Below are 19,797 nucleotides of genomic sequence, written 5' to 3'. Positions count from 1 at the left end.
TTGTTTGTTATAATGGAGGGTTTGGGGATTCTTGGTTTGTTACTTGTTGTAATCTGTTCAGCTCAGCCGCCCTCTTTCCTTTTCCCCGCCGATAAATGTTGGCTGTCTCCCAAAAACCGCAAAGACTGCGGATTTCCGGGAATTGAAGCCAGTGAGTGTGTGCAGAGAGGCTGCTGCTTTGATGCGGGGAACCGGGATGCACCGCCGTGTTTCTATTCACTGGACAGTCTTCCAGGTGGGTGTATTCTCAGTCCGTTTATATTCTGGGCCAGGACTTTCCAGGTTCACCCGCAATCTAGCTGTACTAGGGGTTTCCCTGTACAGTTTCCTCTTTCTCCTTCCTGTCATGCAACGTCAGTTGGAATTTCAAAACTTTCCAGTCCGGAGAGTGGAAATGGTGGTGTGATTGAGTCTCTAATCCCGCAGAGTATAATTGATTGTGGGATTGGGGGCTGGTAATCAAACAAAGGGAAATAATTAATCGGCCTTTGACACAATATCTGCAGTTAGAATCATTCCACCGTTGCTCGGTGACTTGGGACTCACACTGGTTGAATTCTGCCCGGTGCAATTGTCCAGGTAGTGGGGGGGGGGGGGGGGCAGAGTGAATGAGCCCCGGCCCCTGCTGCCACTGATCATTTGAATTTGATGTTCAATTTCTATCGGAGTTGCGGGCAATTTTAATCCAAGCAGCGTGGTGACGAGCTGTAATTGGTCAACTGGTTTCCATTAGACAGATAAGGGGACGGGATAGAAACTGAAACATGGATGGGGTTTGTCCCCTTTCCTGTAACGGTTCCCTTGACCCTCCCCGTGGGTCAACTAACCGCCTTTCATTGACTCTCTTGCAGTCTGCACCAAGGATGGGCAGGTCCTCATCGCTATCTCCAAGGATTTGACGCTGCCTCCTGTAAACCTGACAACGGTCCATCTGAAGGATGGAGAAGGAGCTGAGTGCAATCCGATCGTGGCCTCTGCAGACACTGTGCTCTTTCAGTTCGCCGTCACTGAATGTGGCGCTACTCAGCGGGTAGGTATTGTGGGCTGGGAGTCCCATCAATGGCTCAGTTCGGGAATGATGGTCTTCTGTCTCTTGTAGCTGGACGGCATGAACATCCTGTATGAAACGGATGTGTTGGGTGAGTTTGAGATCTTGGATGGCGCTTTGGGATCGGTGACCCGGGACAGCCCTTTCAGGTGAGAATAGGAGCACATTCAGCGGGCAGAGACAGTGAGTACCTGAATTCTTCAGCCGTGTCCGTTCTCTTGCAGGCTCCATGTCCAGTGCAGTTACAAGGGAAGCCAGGAGTCTGATCTGCAGGTGAAGCCCAGAGTTTACACCCTTTCTCCACCACTGCCAGCAACTGAGGCCGGGATCCTGCTTCTGGAGCTGAGAATAGCGAGAGGTAACGAGTGCTCGCTGATATTAGTGTCCAACTTCAGGCTCTCTCCAAATAGTGCCCACCCTTCATTTTTCTCTTTTCAGATGGTGGTTACCGGAGCTGGTATGTGGCCAGTGACTACCCGATCCTGAGTGTGCTCCGGGACCCCGTGTTTGTGGAGGTTCGTGTTCTGAACCGGAACGATCCGTCCCTTGTGCTGCTGCTCAATGACTGCTGGGCGACCCCCACTGCCGAGCCGTATTCGGGGCTCCGATGGGACCTCCTGGTGGAGAGGTGAGGGAGCGAGTGAGGGGGCTTGGGGCAGTGTGGGGATTGGGGAGGGGGCGATATGGGCGGGGATTAATACAGAAATCATTACTTCAGTCCGGGTTAGTGATTGGGGAAATATTCCTTCGAATTTGCTATTTTGTTCCAGACGCTGGTATAATTGGTTTCATGTAAACCTATAACCGTGTGACTCCCCCTCTGTCTCTGTTCCAGGTGCCCCTTTGCTGGTGATAACTACAAAACCCGCCTCCTACCAGTAAACGCTGCTTCCCATTTGCTGTTCCCAACTCACCATAATCGTTTTGTAGTCAGCACGTTCACTTTCTGGGACCGAGTTTCGGGCCGGGCTCTGTCCGGGGAGGTGAGTTTCCTTCAGTGCTTCTTTCCCGGTCACTTTGTATCACCTGCTCCCCGGGCTTAAGAAGTGAGCAGGCCCCTGTTTTTCGGTTGGCTGCAGAAGCATTGATCTCCTGACTGGGAGCTGTGGGATTGACCATACCGCACTGTCTCTCTGCAGGTTTATTTCCACTGCAGTGCTGAGGTTTGCTACCCTTCCACTCGAGAGAACTGCACGGCTCCCTGCAGCCCCAGTAAGTACCTGTGATATGAATAGAAACTAAACGCTGATGGGGAGGGTTGGGTGTGGGACATCTGTACATGGGGCTCCCTCAGCAAGAGGCCGAACACTGGGCACATGGTTAATGTCCAGAATCTGGCGGGTCTGGGAACTTGTCCATTTCCATTCGGTGCAGGTTTCCATTCGAATAGCAATCTAGGGCAGCGGGTCTGAGCACATCTTGCACCAGGTCAGTAATTGTGAAGGATGCTCTCATCCTTGAGCTGGGATGAATGAGGTATTTTTGGTTCCTTGCTACTTGCCCGGATGCTGAGCTGCCCTCCTTGCCGACCCCTGAGGAGCAGAATCCTCCAATTGTTGGCACGAGTGTGTTCCACATCCGGTTCGGAATAGTCCACCCTTGGCCTTGGAGAACATTAAACCAGCATCTTACTATCATTCTGACACTTGGAATTCAGGGTGGAACCGAACGGATGTCCCGGGGCCGGACACCTGTCCAATTGAGTGTCTCATAAAACTGCGGGTCAAAGTAGTGCATCAAACAGTGTCTCCTTCACCAGGAGACCAGACTGGCCATTGTGGCAGCAGCAATTGCGAATTCTGCTCAGTTGGCACGTCCTTCTGAGAATCCGGATGGAATTATAGCCGGAACTGCGATCTCCAAACTCTGTCCGGTACCCAGGGCCCTGATGTGTTTTGCATGAGGCCATCTGATTCAGGATTTCCAGACAGATTAAGATTTAATCATTAACCATGAACTCTTGTCTCTTTCTCTCCTTCGCCCCAGAGAGGCGAAGAAGCGCCGATGACCGGTCTGGGGTATTGGTGACCGCTGATGGACCCATCCTTTTCCTGGAAGGTGAGGCGAGATTGGCTGCTCTGATCCACCAGGACGAGAAAGGTAAAGCAGGGAGCTCCAACCGTGTCTCGTGATGGAGTAACTGGTGCCCATCTAACCCTGGCTTCTCCCCACAGATACTGCTGTTGATTCCCCCTTCCGTGTTCCTGGATTAGCGGTTGGGGCAGCGCTGCTCTCCGTGGCCCTGTTGGTCGGGACTGTTGCTGTATGGAAAATGGAGCAGGGCCGCAGGGTGGGCTCCGAGTGCAGCTCCATGGAACTGTAGATGTGTCTGTTGGATAATAAAATCCTGTTATTGATGATTCTGGTCTCGTGTTATCTTCCAAATGCTCGCTGGGTTGTACTCTTTGCAGTGAGTTAACTTGATGTCTGGTTTGAGAATTGTTTTTGCTGCAGCCAACAATTGCAACATCCCCAATTCGGAATGAGATCCGGGTCAAAGCTGTGGTGGGTTTGTCGTAAAATGGTGTCGGGAAGGAATGACTCGTTCCCTTGCCTCTAACTCTGATCCTGTGGGTTGGGCCTGGGCCCATATCTCTGGAATTGCCTCTTCCCTAAGGGCATCGATTGACCAGTTTGCCAAGCCGGGAGAATGTTGGGCTCTCTCCTTGCACGACCACTGGCTGCTGGTCTCTCCGGCAACAGGAACAGGAGAATAGGCGAGATGATTGCGTGGCTACCGCGATGGTGTAGGAGGGAGGGATTTAAATTCGAGACTTTGGGACCGGTTCGGCGGAAGATGGGATGGGTAACACCGGACCAAGACTGATGTCCTCATGGGGGCTGTTTGCTAGTGCTGTTAGGGAAGGTTAAAACTAGAATGGCAGGGGGATGGGAACCAGAGCAGGAAGACGGAGGAGGGGGAAACAATGATAGAAACAAGACAGAACGGGAAGAAGCAATAGTGGCAGGCAGAGAAAACATGGTGATAAACAAATAGGGCCATAGTGCAAAATAATACTAAGCTGACTAGCAATCTTGAACAGTCTAAATGTGTTAATGTGCGGATCATTTGCAATAAGGTCGATGAATTTACAGCTCAGATAGATATTAACGGGTATGATATAATTGCGATTATAGAGACATCCAGGGGTATTCAATATTTAGGAAGGACAGGCAAAAATGGAAAGGAGGTGGGGTAGCGTTATTGGTAAAGGAGGAAATCAATGCAATAGTGAGTAAGGATATTGGCTCGGAAAATCACGATGTGGAATCTGTATGGATGGGGTTAACACCAAGGAGCAGAAAACGTTGGTTGGGGTTGTTTATTGGCCCCAAACAGTAGTGGAGGGCATTAAACAGGAAATTAGAGACACAGGTAAGAAAGGTAAAACATAATCTGACTTAAATTTACATACAGCTTGGTCAAACCAAACTAGCAATAATAAAGTGGGGGAGGAATTCCTGGAGTCTAGAAATAAATCATGTACACTCATACATTGATGAACCAACTAGCGAACAGGTGATCCTAGATTGGGTATTGTGCGATGAGAAAGGATTGATTAACAATCTTGTGCGGGCTCGCTTAGGGAAGAGCGACCATTACATGATAGAATTCCTCATTAAGATGGAGAGTGAAGTCGTTAAATCCGAAACTAGGGTACTGAATCTAAATGAAGGAAATTACGAAAGTGAGTTGGCTAGGATAGATTGGAGAACTTGACAAAAAGGGATGACGGTGGACAGGCAATGGCTAATATATGAAGAACATGTGGAGAAATTATAACAATTATTAATTCCTGTCTGGCACAAAAATAAAACAGGAAAGGTGGCTCTACCGTGGCTTACAAAAGAAATTAGCCATTAGTATTCGTTCCAAAGAGGAGACATATAAAATTGCCAGAAAAAGCTGCAGGCCTGAGGATTGGGAGCAGTTTAGAATTCAGCAAAGGTGGACTAAGAGGGGGAAAAGTAGAGTATGAGTAAACTAGCCGGCAACACAAAAACTGACTGCAAAAGGTTCTATAAATGTCAAGAGAAAAAGATGAGTGAAGACAAATGTAGGTCCCTTACAGTCAATTGCGGAACAAAGAAATGGGAGAACAATTAAACACATACTTTGGTTCTGTCTTCAAAGGAGGACACAAACAACCTTCCAGAAATGTTAGGGAAGTAAGGGTCCACTGAGGGAGAAACTGAAGGAAACCAGGATTAGTTTTAAAGAAAAAGTGCTCGGGAAATTAATGGGGCTAAAAAATCTACATCCCAGAGTACGAAACGAAATGGCCCTGGAACTCGTGCATGCATTGGTGATCATCTTCCAAAATTCTACTGACTCGAACGGTTCCTACAGATTGGAGGGTGGCAAATGTAACCCCACTATTGAAAAAACGAGGAAGAAAAAACAGGGAATTAAAGATCAGTTCGCTTAACATCAGTCGTGGGGAAAATGCTCGAGTCTATTTTAAAAGATGCGATAACAGAACGCTTGGAGGGCATTAACGGGATTGGACAAAGTCAGCATGGGTTTATGAAAGGGAAATTATGCTTAACAAATCTACTGGACTTTTTTGAGGAGGTAACTTGTAGAATAGATAGGGGTGAACCAGTGGATGTGGTGTACTTGGATTTTCAGAAGGCTTCTGATAAGGTCCCACACAAGAGGTTAGTGTGCAAAATTAATGCACATGGGATAGGGGGAATATACTGGCATGGATTGAGAAGTGGTTGACAGACAGAAAAGAGTAGGAATAAATAGGTCTTTTCCCGGGTGGCAGGCAGTGACCAGTGGGGTACCGCAGGGATCAGTGCTTGGGGCCCAGCTTTTCACAATATATATCAATGATTTGGATGAGGGAACGTAATGTAACATTTCCAATTTTGCAGATGACACAAAGCTGGGGTGGAATGTGAGCTGTGAGGAGGACGCAGAGGCGGTCCAATGTGATTTCGACAAGTTGGGTGAGTGGGCAAGAACATGGCAGATGCAGTATAACGTGGATAAATGAGGTTATCCACTTTGGTTGTAAAAACAGAAATGCAGATTATTATCTGAATGGTGATAGATTGGGAAAATGGCGAGGTGCAACGAGACCTGGGTGTCCTTGTACACCAGTCGCTGAAAGCGAGCATTCAGATGCAGCAAGCAGTTAGGAAGGCGAATGGTATGTTGGCGTTCATTTCAAGAGGATTTGAGTGCAGGAGCAGGAATGTCTTACTGCAGTTGTACAGGACCTTGGTGAGACCACATCTGGAGTATTGTGTGCAGTTGTGGTCTCCATATCTGAGGAAGGATGTCCTTGCCATGGAGGGAGTGCAATGAAGGTTTCCCAGACTGATTCCTGGGATGGCAGGATGATGTATGACTAGGCCTGTATTCACTAGCGTTTAGAAGAATGAGGGGTGATCTCATCGAAACATATAAAATTCCAACAGGACTAGACAGACTAGATGCAGGGAGGATGTTCCCGTTGGTTGGGGAGTCCAGAACCAGGGGTCACAGTCTCAGGATAGGGGGTATGTCATTTTGAACCAAGATGAGGAGAAATTTCTTCGCTGAGGCTGGTGAACCTGTGGAATTCTCTACCACAGCAGGCAGTGGAGGCCAAGTCATTAGATGTATTCAAGAAGGAGATAGATATATTTCTTAATGTTCAAGGGATCTGGGGAAAAAGCGGGAACAGGGTGCTGAGTTAGACATCAGCCATTATCATTTTGAATGGCGGAGCAGGCCCGAAGGGCCGAATGATCTACTTTTGCTCTTATTTTCTATGTTTCTATGAAATTGATAAAGATAAAACAGTCTGAACCCCCAACAGAATATGACGTGTAGCATAGATATTAATGAGAGGAAGTGAGAAGCGTTCCCGTGGATTGGCTCCGTGGCTCAGTTGGTTAAAGAACTCCGGTCCTGGATTCAACTCCCCGTGGTGCTTTTGTGGAATTTATGATATGTAATGAATTTGACCAGCAAAAACAGCGTGCGGTGTTTGTACTTTGTTCAGGGTCCAATACGGAACTTCTCAGAATATCTCTTCAAAATGCCCTTTTATTTTACAGACTGACCTCTCATAGAATGTGAGCGTAACATCTCAACCTAAGGACAAGTTTTTGTTTCTGGGCTCGTTGAGGTCGGGGTATAATTCTCGATTCGAGGTTCATATTCCGGAGAATCCCCATTTTAGCCTGAGAATTGTTATCTTTAGTTGCGGTTCAGACTTTGCAAAGAGGGAAAAGAAGTCCACAAATCACACCACCTCAATCTCAAACGCCTTCGGAAGAAATTCAGTTCAAACAATCACTACCTTTCAAGGCACGTCAATGACCTACACGTTCATTGAACGAGCTTTGCTTGCAATTGCATTCGACCTTGAAACCGGTCTGGCCTTTCATCTCATTGAAGCAGAGTCTGGCCGCTTTATATCTGTGAGCATGTCATTGACGAGGTTTGCTTTGATATTGGTCTCTTTCAATTTTAAAAATTTCACCAAGCCTCAGGGAAAAGAAACCGAAAATCGAATTGTCACTGCAAGTGAAGAATTGAAGGGATTGGTGCAACAAGCAGATCTGGAAAATGCACAGTGCGGTCGCTCAGGAATTTCAAATCCACCCTCTCGCCACTCAGCGATCATATTAACTGAACTTTACACTGGCCCAGTGTCACCGCGCTGAAATCGAGTATTTCTCCGGCACGTTTCTCTTAACTTCACAGTTGCTGGTTTAAGAGTGAAGACCAGCTCGTTGGATTTTCACTCCTGCAAGCTTCAACCATTCATTTTGGAGAAGTAAACTGACAGTAGACAGCTGTTATATTGGTGGCTGCAATCTTAAAGTTTAGCTCAGTAAATTATTGGTTTAGCAGGTGATCTCTTCGTCTGTTTCGGTGGTGCTATCACTTCGCGAGAAAGTTTGATGGTTCGAACCCTTATTTCATTGTCCCTAAGGATTCATCGCCTCAAATTTCCAGGGTTTCAATGTGTGTTTGGTCTGCAAGAAAATGTTTCGTGATCATAGCCGGCTGCGCAGGGCTGATATTCCACCACTTACCCTGTGGTCGGAAATCAGGCACATGAAACATTTAAAGGAATGAAACATTGGCTTCACGGAAATCACAATTCAGAACCCATTTCTTTTAATCGGGTTTATTTTAAATCAGTTAACGCCTGCCTTAAATAGTTGACTCAGGACTGTCTCACAAACAGGTTAAATCTTCATAGAATAATTACCACAGTCATTTTTAGACTGGACGCCGGACGGCGACTTTGCTGTCAGTGAAGAGAGACGGGAAAGACCAAAGTGCCGTTTACCACTCTCAGTGTGGCCCTGAAGGACTGTGTCCAGGCTGAAGTTCTGTTCCCAATGGCCGATCCTCCTCCCAGATTGTCCTTTCTGAGCTCTCGCCAGGTGATGCTAAACACTCAGGTGGGAAAAACCAAAATCCACAACAAGGTGTTTAAAACAAAGCTGATTTATTTAACAGATATCCAGAATATTAAACTCCAGCTCAGTTATAGGGGTTATTAATATCAGCAGTCCTGGATGCGATTAACAGCAGAATCCAAGCCCTGCAATCAGATGTGAACTCGCTCAGCACGTCTGATGATTGAGCGAATCCTCCACACACGGATCACAGAATCATCGAAAGTTACAGAACAGAAGGAAGCCATTCAGCCCATCGTGTCTGTACCGACCGAAAAAGAGCTACCAACTTAATCCCACTTTCCAACACTTGGTCCATAGACCTGTAGGTTACGGCACTTCAGATGCACATCCAAGTACTTTTTAAATGAGTTGAGGTTTTCTGCCTCGACCACCCTTTCAGACAGTGAGTTCCAGACCCCTAACACCCTCTCCGATTCTGTGTATCCTGTTACTTTTTCACTGCTGTCCGGAAGTCTATGAACAACTCCACCAACGTCTTGCATTCTATTCTGTTGCTAATTTCTACGCAAAGCCTTTCTACTGCGTGCTCACCTTTACTGATATCTCTTCTTTCTAATGCAGTAATAGTATCACTCCTAAATATCGCTACTCCACCGCCATTTCCAATGTCCCTATCCTTTCTAAACGGCTTATAACTTGAAATATTTATCTGCCAGTCATGCCAAGTTTGTAGTCAGGTCTCAGTGATGAGCACTACGTCATGCACTATAAGCTGAATTTACGCTTCTAATTCACTTGTTTTATTTCTTATGCTACGTACATTAATGCATAGAACATTTAATTGGGCAATAGAACTTGTAACACCCTTATGCCCTGATGTTGTGTTTAACACACTTCGTAAATAATGTTGGTGAGCTGCAGACACAAGTGGTAACATCGGATTATGTTATAGTGTCAGTAATGGAGACCTGGCTCAAACAAGCGGAGGAATGGCCACTTAAATATTCCTGGCTGCAACGTATTCAGGAAAGGCAGGGAAAAAAGTGGGGGGAGGGGGTAGAGGGGAGCAGGCATTATTGATCAAAAATACTGTTACAGCGGTAGAAAGGGTCGCCATGCTTAAGGGTTCAAAGGCAGAATCTTTTTGGTTAGAATCAAGGAACAATTGAGGAGCTATTACGCTGCTGGATGCATTCTACAGGCGACCAAATAGTGGGAAGGAGAAAGAGGAGCAAATTGGCAGGTAAATTGCAGAAAGATGCAATAATTTTAGAGTAGTGATAAAAGGGAACTTCATTTATCCGAATATAGACTGGGAAGTAGCAGTGTAAAAGTAAAAGAGCGCGAGCAATTCCTGAAATGTGTACAAGAGAAATTTCTTAATCCGTATGTTTTCAGCCCAACGAGGAAGGAAGCAGTGTTGGATTTATTTAGGGGAAAGAAATGGGGCAAGTGGAGCATGATTCTCTGGGGGAGCATTTGCAGCAGGTTTAGTGTAGTTATGGAAAATGCAAGGAAAAATCAGGTATGAAAATACTCAACTGGGAAGAGCGAATTTCAGCGAGTTGAAAAGGGATCGGGTCCAGGTGGATTGGAATCAAAAATTGGCAGGTAAAACAGTAAATGAGCAATGGGAGGCTTTGAGTGAGGAGATAGTTCGGGTACAGACTGGATACATTCTTACTCGAGGAAAGGTTGGGCATGGAAAACTAGAGCTCCCAGGATGACAACAGAATATTTGAGACAGCATTTTGTACATTCTGAATACCAATGTCTGGACAGGTGTGCCCGCGGTTATCAACCACAACCTCGTCACCTCCACGCTGACAAATAAAAAGCGGCCACATTCTGCTTCAGTGAGATGAAATCCGAGAGCGGTTTCAAGGTCAATTGCAATTGCAAGCAGAATGCATTCAGAGGACGTGAGATCATTGAGATACCTCCAAACACCCTGCCAGTTTGAACAGCAGCTCAAGATCAAAAGTCTGGGGGGGAAAATGAGGGCTCGTCCGGGATTTGAACCCGGGATCTCTCACATATTTTAAACAACAAACCCGAAGCGAGAATCATACCCCTAGACCAACGAGCCCGCTGAAAAAAAAAAACAAGTAGTGGTTTCTCAGTATCAGCGGCCACTTTCCCCAAATCTCCCTTAAAGTACCGTAAACAAAAATGTGTCCGTACATTAGTGAAGAATCATAAAGCCAATTTCTTCACTGTTGTGTTTTGTTTAGGTCTCCTTACGCTGATAAAGATGATTGGGGACAGTTGATGAGTTATGGGTGTGAGGGCGCAGAAACTCCGGTGTGAGGGCGCAGAAACTCCGGTGTGAGGGCGCAGAAACTCCGGTGTGAGGGCGCAAATACTCCGGTGTGAGGGCGCAGATGCTCGGATTTAATGGTGCAGATACTCCGGTGTAATGGTGCAGATATTCCGGTGTAATGGTGCAAATACTCGGATTTAAGGGTGCAGATACTCGGATGCAGGGATTTGTTGCCGCGACTGAAATGCGGCTAAGAACTGTTGTTATTATCCAAGGCAGCGCTGCAGGATCCTTTCATGATCTCTCACAAATCAACTGAAACCCATCGGAATGTGAATACAATTTTGGGTTTCCAAAATAAAAGGGAGTGACATTCATTGTGGAAACAGTCTGGCGTCACTCACTGCAGAAATATCCATGTCAGTGTGAAGCGGCTCTCCTGCAACCTTCGGACCTTGTCTGTCAAGAAGAATTCAGATTTCCGCGAAGCCAATCACAGGTCAAATGGTGGAAGATCGGCCGTGCTCAGCTGGCCATCGAAACCGGGCATTTGTTTTGCAGCCAAAACAAACATCAGAACCAGGAAATGCGAGACCATGAAGATAAAAGTTCCCCCACCGTCCCTGGGTGGGATTTAACCACCAGCCGAACGCGCTAACCGATTGCGCCACAGAGACAGCACACGTTTGTGTTGAACTCCTGAATCAACGAACGAAAAATTCAGGTTGCAGCGATCAAAATAAATTCTCTCTGCTATCAGTTTACTTTTCCAAAATAAAGTGTGTGAAGTTTGCACGAGTGAAAATCTGTGCTCTATTATTCCTGAACATTAAACTCACCTTGCCATTAAACACCTGTATGTTGGAAGACTCCGTCCCCTCGTGGTCGAGAGGATTGATTTTTGAGCTGTGATTCTCCATTCTCTATTCCAGTAATATTCAGGTTTGCTGAAAATGAGATGAGATGAAATGAGCAGGTCCGACGAGCAGGTCTGTGACACGACTCGTTGTTTACAAAGATGTCTCTTGCACTTACAGTGAAGCGGACGGCAGTTTTCACTCTTAAACCAGCAACTATGATGTTCAGAAAAAGTGTGGTCGAGAGATACTCGATTTCAGCGCGGTGACACTGGGTCAGAGTAAAGTTCAGTTCATGCGATTGCCGAGTGGCGAGAGGGTGGATTTGGAACTCCTGTGCGGCTGCACTGCGAGTTGTCCAGATCTGCTTGGAACGATATTCACTTCAATTTCTCACTGACAGGGACAATTTGATTCTAAGTTACTTTTTCCCTGCTGCTTGGTGAGATTTCAAAAGTTGTAAACGACCCATACCGACCCCAAACTCTTCACTTGCACTCTGACAGATGTAACGCGGTCACACTCTTCACTTCAGTGAGATGAAAGCCGGGAGCGATTTCACCGTCGAATGCAATGGCGAACAAAACTCATTCCAAGAAAGTGCAGGTCATTGAGGTGCCTTTAAATTCCTGATTGTTTGCACTGAACGTCTTCCCAAAGCGTTTGAGATTCACGTGGAGCGATTTGGGGACTTATTTTCCCTCTTTGCAAAAGTTTCAACCGCAGGTCAAGATCAAAAGTCGAGGGCGGAATGAGACGCCTTGTTGAAATTTGAGAACCAGGGAAGCAGACTTTGGAGCAAGGTTCTGTTTATTGAGAGAAAGCAGATGAAATATTCATCCCGGAACGATCCAGAATCTGATCAGCTCGAAAAGTAACGGTTACCCCGTGATTTGAACACGCAGCCTTCTGGTGACGCAATAATTCATGAAGATTGAAGCAGGAAGTTGAAAAGTGGGAATTGATCGATTCAGTGAGTGGGCAAAACTGCGGCAAATATAGTTCAATGGGGGGTGAGCGAGATCATCCAATTTAAATCTAAGAAAGATAAATTAGAATGTTTTCTATATGGTGAGAAACTGGGAACTGTGGAGGAGCAGAGAGATTTAGGGGTCCCAGGACAGAAAGCGCGACCAACTAGCGTTCAGGTACAGAAATTAATTAAAATGTCTAATGGACCGTCAGTACGGCCGGTTAACTCAGTTGCTTCGAGTGTGTTGTAACACCTTAATCACGGATTCGATTCTTATAATTTACTTTACTTATTTCGGCTTTTTATAACTTTTAAAATCGAAGCTTTACAAAAAAATAGATAAAGACAGATTCGAGGGGACAGTTTTTTGAATAATATCCATTGTCACAATGCCTCTGGACAGGAGGAACACGTCTTTCTTTTTATTCGGGTTTTTTTGGCAACTGACCCTGTGACGCAATGGCGACTGTGTTGGACTTCTACTTGTTTTGTTTGATAAGCCATTCAAAGGTTGTGGATTCGAGTTGCAACGGCGTTGGATTTTAGTTCGGGAGCTGGGAAGTGAAATGTTGCAGCAAAACCGCAACAGGATCATTAATGTCCGTCAAGGATGTGAAACTGCCCCCGACACTTCATCTTACACAAGTGGCTCCAGTCACACCCGAATTCATGATTCTTAAACCACTCTGAGCTGGATTGGCGAAACTCTCTCAAGAAGGAGACTCAGCGCCTGCTCAGACCGAAAGTCAATCTGCTGGACTTCCGGCTCTGTCAGACTGCATGTTCCTTCAGACAGGTTTCTAACTGGACACATGCATCCTGCTGCCGTGTGAGCATTGGTGCTTCAGGGGTAGAATTCTTGCTTGTGGTAATTCTATTCCTGTAAAACTAGCTCCTGAAGTGTAGGATGGAAAGTATCCTGGCTGAGCGGCCTCTGGCGCTGGTTTAAAGCTCCAGTTAAATCCCACGATTTGAAGATGGATCAAAGTCATAGTTTGTGTCTACAAAATTGCAGCCTCCCTCCTGTGAACAAGTAATACTAAACATCTCATCTGCTCTTGCAACCGCGTAGTCCGGAGGAACCACATGGCAATTCAGATAATTAAGTGAATTTTGGAACACACCAATTGGAGCTTCAACTCCGGTCGAAATGTTCAAAAGGAAAAGGATTGTTTGACCTTGGTGAGACTCGAATTAAAAACCACGGCATTTCCCGAGCCTGTAACTCATATAAGCACCGATTGCGCCGCGAGAACCCGGTCACTCTGATCACCTGTCCCACTCTGCTGGAAAGAATATTAAGGTGAGATTTCCTTTCCTGTGGAAACGTGTCCTGCCCCCGTGATGAAACTAATATCTGCACTTTCACTTTCAGCAACTTTCACATCCTCTGCTCCATCGCACTGCAATCGGGTTTTCTGTGAACAGGTCAATATGGATATTTGCAGAAATTCTGTCAGTGGTAAAATTCGAATCGAGAAACGCCCCAGACATTGAAACCGGCGATTCAAACCATTCGCTCACACTTCCACAAAACAAAGCCAATCTTTAAAGGTCTGTTTAATGATCAAACAAATTAATTGAAGCCAATTGACCGCATTTGCCTCGTGCTGGGGTTGTTTTTATTTATTCGTTCATGGGATGTGGGCGTCGCTGGCGAGGCCGGCATTTATTGCCCATCCCTAATTGCCAATGAGAAGGTGGTGGTGAGCCGCCTTCTTGAACCGCTGCAGTCCGTGTGGTGACGGTTCTCCCACAGTGCTGTTAGGAAGGGAGTTCCAGGATTTTGACCCAGCGACGATGTAGGGACGGCGATATATTTCCAAGTCGGGATGGTGTGTGACTTGGAGGGGAACGTGCAGGTGGTGTTGTTCCCATGTGCCTGCTGCTCTTGTCCTTCTAGGTGGTAGAGGTCGTGGGTTTGGGAGGTGCTGTCGAAGAAGCCTTGGCGAGTTGCTGCAGTGCATCCTGTGGATGGTGCACACTGCAGCCACTGTGCGCCGGTGGTGAATAGAGTGAATGTTTAAGGTGGTGGATGGGGTGCCAATCAAGCGGGCTGCTTTATCTTGGATGGTGTCGAGCTTCTTGAGTGTTGTTGGAGCTGCACTCATCCAAGCAAGTGGACAGTATTCCATCAAACTCCTGACTTTTGCCTTGTAGATGGTGGAGAGGCTTTGGGGAGTCAGGAGGTGAGTCACTCGCCGCAGAATACCCAGCCTCTGAACTGCACTCGCAGCCACAGTATTTATGTGGCTGGACCATTTCAGTTTGTGGTCAATGGTGAACCCCAGGATGTTGATGGTGGGGGATTCGGCAATGGTAATGCCGTTGAATGTCAAGGGGAGGTGGTTAGACTCTCTCTTGTTGGAGATGGTCATTGCCTGGCAGTTGTCTGGCCACTTATGAGCCCAAGCCTGGATGTTGTCCGGGTCTTGCTGCATGCGGGCTTGGACTGCTTCATTATTTGAGGGGTTGCGAATGGAACTGAACACTGTGCAATCTTCAGCGAACATCCCCATTTCTGACCTTATGATGGAGCGAAGGTCATTGATGAAGCAGCTGAAGATGGTTGGGCCTAGGACACTGCCCTGAGGAACTCCTGCAGCAATGTCATGGGGCTGAGATGATTGGCCTCCAACAACCACTACCATCTTCCTTTGTGCTAGATATGACTCCAGCCTTTGGAGAGTTTCCCCCCTGATTCCCATTGACTTCAATTTTACTAGGGCTCTTTGGTGCCACACTCGGTCAAATGCTGCCTTGATGTAAAGGGCAGTCACTCTCACCTCACCTCTGGAATTCAGCTCTTTTGTCCATGTTTGGACCAAGGCTGTAATGAGGTCTGGAGCCGAGTGGTCCTGACGGAACCCAAACTGAGCATCGGTGAGCAGGTTATTGGTGAGTAAGTGTCGCTTGATAGCACTGTCGAGGACACCTTCCATCACTTTGCTGATGATTGAGAGTCGGATGATGGGGCGGTAATTGGCCGGATTGAATTTGTCCTGCTTTTTGTGGACAGGACATACCTGGGTAATTTCCCACATTGTCGGGTAGATGCCAGTGTTGTAGCTGTACTTGAACAGCTTGGCGAGAGGCGCAGCTAGTTCTGGAGCACAAGTCTTCAGCACTACAGCTGGGATGTTGTCGGGGCCCATAGCCTTTGCTGTATCCAGTGCACTCAGCCGTTTCTTGATATCACGTGGAGTGAATCGAATTGGCTGAAGACTGGCTTCTGTGATGGTGGAGATATCGGGAGGAGGCCAAGATGGATCATCCACTCGGCACTTCTGGCTGAAGATGGTTGCAAACGCTTCAGCCTTGTCTTTTGCACTCACGTGCTGGACTCCGCCATCATTGGGGATGGGGATGTTCGCAGAGCCTCCTCCTCCCGTTAGTTGTTTAATTATCCACCACCATTCACGACTGGATGTGGCAGGGCTGCAGAGCTTTGATCTGATCCTTTGGTTGTTGAATCGCTTCGCTCTGTCCTTCGCATGTTGCTTCCGCTGTTTAGCATGCATGTAGTCCTGAGTTGTAGCTTCACCAGGTTGGCACCTCATTTTTGGGTCCTCCTGGTGCTGCTCCTGGCATGCTCTTCTACACTCCTCATTGAACCAGGGTTGATCTCCCGGCTTGTTGGTAATGATAGAGTGTTCCCCTTAGAGCAGAGAAGGTTCAGAGGCGATTTGATCGAAGTGTTCAAAGTCATGAAGGGTTTAGATAAAGTAAATCATGAGAAGCTGTTTTAATTGGCGGAATGGTCGGGAAGCAGAGGACACAGATTTGAGGTGATTGCAAAAGAACAGGCGAAATGAGGAAAAACTTAATTACGCAGCGAGTAGTTATGATCTGGAATGCGCTGCTTGAAAGAGTGGTGGAAGCAGATTTAATCGTGACTCAAAAAAGGAATTTGAAGGGGAAAAATGTGGAGCACCGGGAAAGGACCGGGGAATGGGACTCATTGGACTGATCTTACAAAAAGCAGTCACGTGCTCGATGGGCCGAATAGTCTCCATTTCTGCTGTAACTATTCTATGATTCGATGGACAGAAGCGGCCTGAATGAATTGGCGATTGTTTGTGGGTAGCAGGGAAATTTTCGACTGGTTGTCCGGTTGTGTTACTGACGGCTCCTTGTTCTCGGATTATGGTTTTCATTTTGGGTGTTTCACTGTTTGATCCCAGAACACTCCTGTTTCACTATTTCCAGTGAAGATTCACTTATTTCTTTCTCACATCTTTTCAGCGTTGCAGAAAGCAGGATTGATTTAATCCTCGAGCATGTTTGAGGTCCAGAGGCCGGAATGCAGCCATTTTATCGACGCAACACACATGGAGAAAGTAAAATGTCTCTCGGCGGTATGCAGATTGAAACTGAAGGTGAATTTATCCCAATTCAGGCGATCTCAGAGGTGCAGAATAAAAATGCTCCTTAATTGGTCGGGAATACGAACCCTGTTCCCTCGCGTGGTAAGTGCAAATTCTACCAGTGAAACAGCAACGTTTGCATGGTATCGGACTCTCTGTGTCCAGTTGGAAACCTGTTTAAAACAACATATAATTTCACAAATCTCCTCTGAGTACCTTGCGCATTCTGATTTACAGCCGTGCATTACTAGCACTCGCTGCTTGTGATGGCCGAGTGGTTAAGCCGTTACATCTAAAACTCGACAGGGTCTTTCGGTGAATCATTGGAATCCTGCTCGTGGCGCTATTGTTTACAGTTTTGTTCAATGCTCAAATAAATATGAACTGGAGATAACGGGCCGCATTTCCTTCTCTCAGACAGATCCTCCACCGCGGCAGAGCCTTTTAATTGGGAGCCCAATGGTCTCTTGCAAAATTTCAAGGTGCTTGAAGGAAACTTCACAATAATCCACAACTGGAGTATTGTGTCCAATTCTGAGCATCGCACTTTAGGAAGGATGTGAAGGCCTTAGAGGTGGCGCAGAAAAGATTTACTGGAATGGTTTCAGGGATGAGGGACTTCAGTTACTTGTATAGACTGGAGAAGCTGGGGTTGTTCTCCTTAGGGCAGGAAGGTTGAGAGGAGATTTGATAGAAGTGTTCAAAATCATGACGGGTTCAGATAAAGTAAATAAACAGAAACTGCTCCCGTTGGAGGAAGGGTCGAGAACCAGAGGACACAGATTTACGGTGGTTGACAAAAGAACCAAAGGCGATATGAGGAAAAACGTTTTAAATCAGCGAGTAGTTATAATCTGGAATGCATCTCCTGAAAGGGTGGTGGAAGCAGATTTAATCGTGACTTTCTAAAAGGAATTTGATTAATATTTGAAGGAAAAATATTTGCGGGTCTGCAGGGAAAGAACGGGGGAATGGGACTAACTGGATTGCTCTTAAAGAGAGCCGGGGCAGGCTCAATGGGCCGAATGGCCTCTTTCTGTGCAGTAACGATTCTATGAGTGTATGATTCCATCTCTCTCAAGCTTCATTTCAAATTCTGCTAACTTGATATTCAGGCTTTTTTTTCTTTACTTTCACCTCTCTATCTCTCCCTGTCTCTGTCACTCTCTGTTTTCCCCTGATGGACTTCTCAAGCTTCCTTGAACGGCCAAAGCTCATCGAACCTGCGACACCAGCAGAGAACGGTAAAGATCGAAAGACTGAGACGGGAGGAAAAGTAAAGGACCAACCCAGATGATGAATTCTTAGCCAATGTCCACATATTGATGTCGCTTCGTCCTCATAGTGAAATCATCAGTACTTTTAGCCCAGTATAAAAACAAAATCTTGTATTTATAAAGCGCTTTTCACGACATCAAGACCTCCCAAAGCGCTTTACAGCCAATGAAGTATTTTTGAAGTGCAGTCACTGTTATACTTGTGGATAATCTGCGGATGCAGAGACAGACAACAATGTAGCTTTAGAGCAATTAATTCTGCAAAGTCTCACTTGATATTACAACTCGCACATTCGAAACGAATGTGGTAAAGAGATGCTAATATTGTTGATGTGAAATAGTTAATGTACGTCTTCACATTGCCGTACATCGGAATAGAAAAAGTGATCGGATGGACAGAATGGTGTCCGATCGGCTGTGGGTGGCACGGAATTCTGCATTGGTTGCACCCCTCTGTTATCAGTGGCTCGTTGGTCTTCGGGTATGATATCTCGCTTTGGGGATTTGCTGATTGTTATGTGAGAGGTCCCGGACGAGCCCTGCGGTGTTACCATTTTTAGTTCAAAATCACTAATTGGCTTCTCACGTCTTGTCAGATGTGTGGTCGGCAGGATTGTCTGAATTTCAGTGCATGGAGGACAGAATGCAAAGGTTCTGTCGACGACAACACACATGGAGAAAGGAAAATGTCACAAGATGGTGTTCAAATTGAAGCTAAATGTGAATGTATCCGAATTCACAGGACCACATGAATGGAGAATGAAAAATGCTCCTCTTTTGAGCGGTGATCGAACTCGGGCCTCCCGCGCAGAAAGCAAAAATTTGATCACTGAAATAACAAAGTCCGCACAGCTGCCGGCGGTCTGCGCTCAGTTCGAAACATGTCGAAAAGAACATACAGTCTCAGAGTTCTCCTGTCATAACCTTCTTCATTCTCTTCTGCAGCCGTGTCGGATTTGTCGCTTGCAGCTGCGATGACCCAATGATTAAGAAGTAGGACTTGCAATGTGATTTTCCAACCCAGCTTCGACGCAACACACGTGGAGAATGGAAAATGTCTCAAATGGTGCGCAGATTGAAGCTGAGGGCGAATGTCGCACAATTCACGCGATCTTATGAATGGAGAATGAAAATAATCCGAAACGAACCGGAAATCGAACCCCGGTTTCTCACGTGATAAATGAGAATTCTGTCACCGAGACAGCAAAGTCAGCACATTAACAAGCTGTAAGTTTCCAGTTGGAAACCTGTCTGAGAGAACAAAGTGTCACAGATCTCGTGTGATAACCCTACGCATTCTGATTTATAGCTGTGCATCATCGATGCTTGCCGCTGCGATGGCCGAGTGGTTAAGGCGTTGGACTTGAAATCCAATGGGGTTTCCCTGCACAGGTTCGAATCCTGTTCGCAGCGCTACTTTTTAAAGTTTGTTCAGTGTTCAAATTAATCTGAACTTGAACGAACGGACCTTGTTCGCTCCCTCAGAGAGGTGCTCCATCGCCAACGACGCTTTTAACTCGGAGCCCAATGATCTCTTGCAAAATTGCAAGACACGTGAAGGAATCTCTCCCAAGCTCCATTCTAAATTCTGCTCGTTCGCAGAACTTGACATTTATACAATTTATTTCTGTG

General features: G+C 46.4%; 1 protein-coding gene and 2 non-coding genes across 3 annotated transcripts; 2 read left to right on the top strand and 1 right to left on the bottom strand.

Moving 5' to 3' along the window:
- Positions 1-2,951, top strand: LOC137335990 (zona pellucida sperm-binding protein 4-like). The gene is made up of 7 exons (XM_068001492.1): positions 1-235; positions 852-1,030; positions 1,100-1,197; positions 1,273-1,406; positions 1,487-1,676; positions 1,884-2,031; positions 2,808-2,951. Exons 1-7 carry the CDS (start codon positions 13-15, stop codon positions 2,949-2,951), a joined length of 1,116 nt encoding a protein of 371 aa, XP_067857593.1. The 5' UTR covers positions 1-12.
- A 7,478-nt stretch (positions 2,952-10,429) lies between these two features.
- On the bottom strand, positions 10,430-10,517 carry trnap-cgg (transfer RNA proline (anticodon CGG)). The gene is given in 2 exon segments: positions 10,430-10,465; positions 10,482-10,517. It is a non-coding gene; the product is annotated as a tRNA-Pro (tRNA).
- An 8,979-nt stretch (positions 10,518-19,496) lies between these two features.
- trnas-uga (transfer RNA serine (anticodon UGA)) lies at positions 19,497-19,578 on the top strand. The gene has a single exon. It is a non-coding gene; the product is annotated as a tRNA-Ser (tRNA).
- Positions 19,579-19,797: the final 219 nt, after the last annotated feature.

Source organism: Heptranchias perlo, chromosome 20 (genome assembly GCF_035084215.1).
Source record: "Heptranchias perlo isolate sHepPer1 chromosome 20, sHepPer1.hap1, whole genome shotgun sequence".
NCBI classification, from domain to species: Eukaryota; Metazoa; Chordata; class Chondrichthyes; order Hexanchiformes; family Hexanchidae; genus Heptranchias; species Heptranchias perlo.
This window is presented reverse-complemented; position numbering and strand designations above follow the sequence as displayed.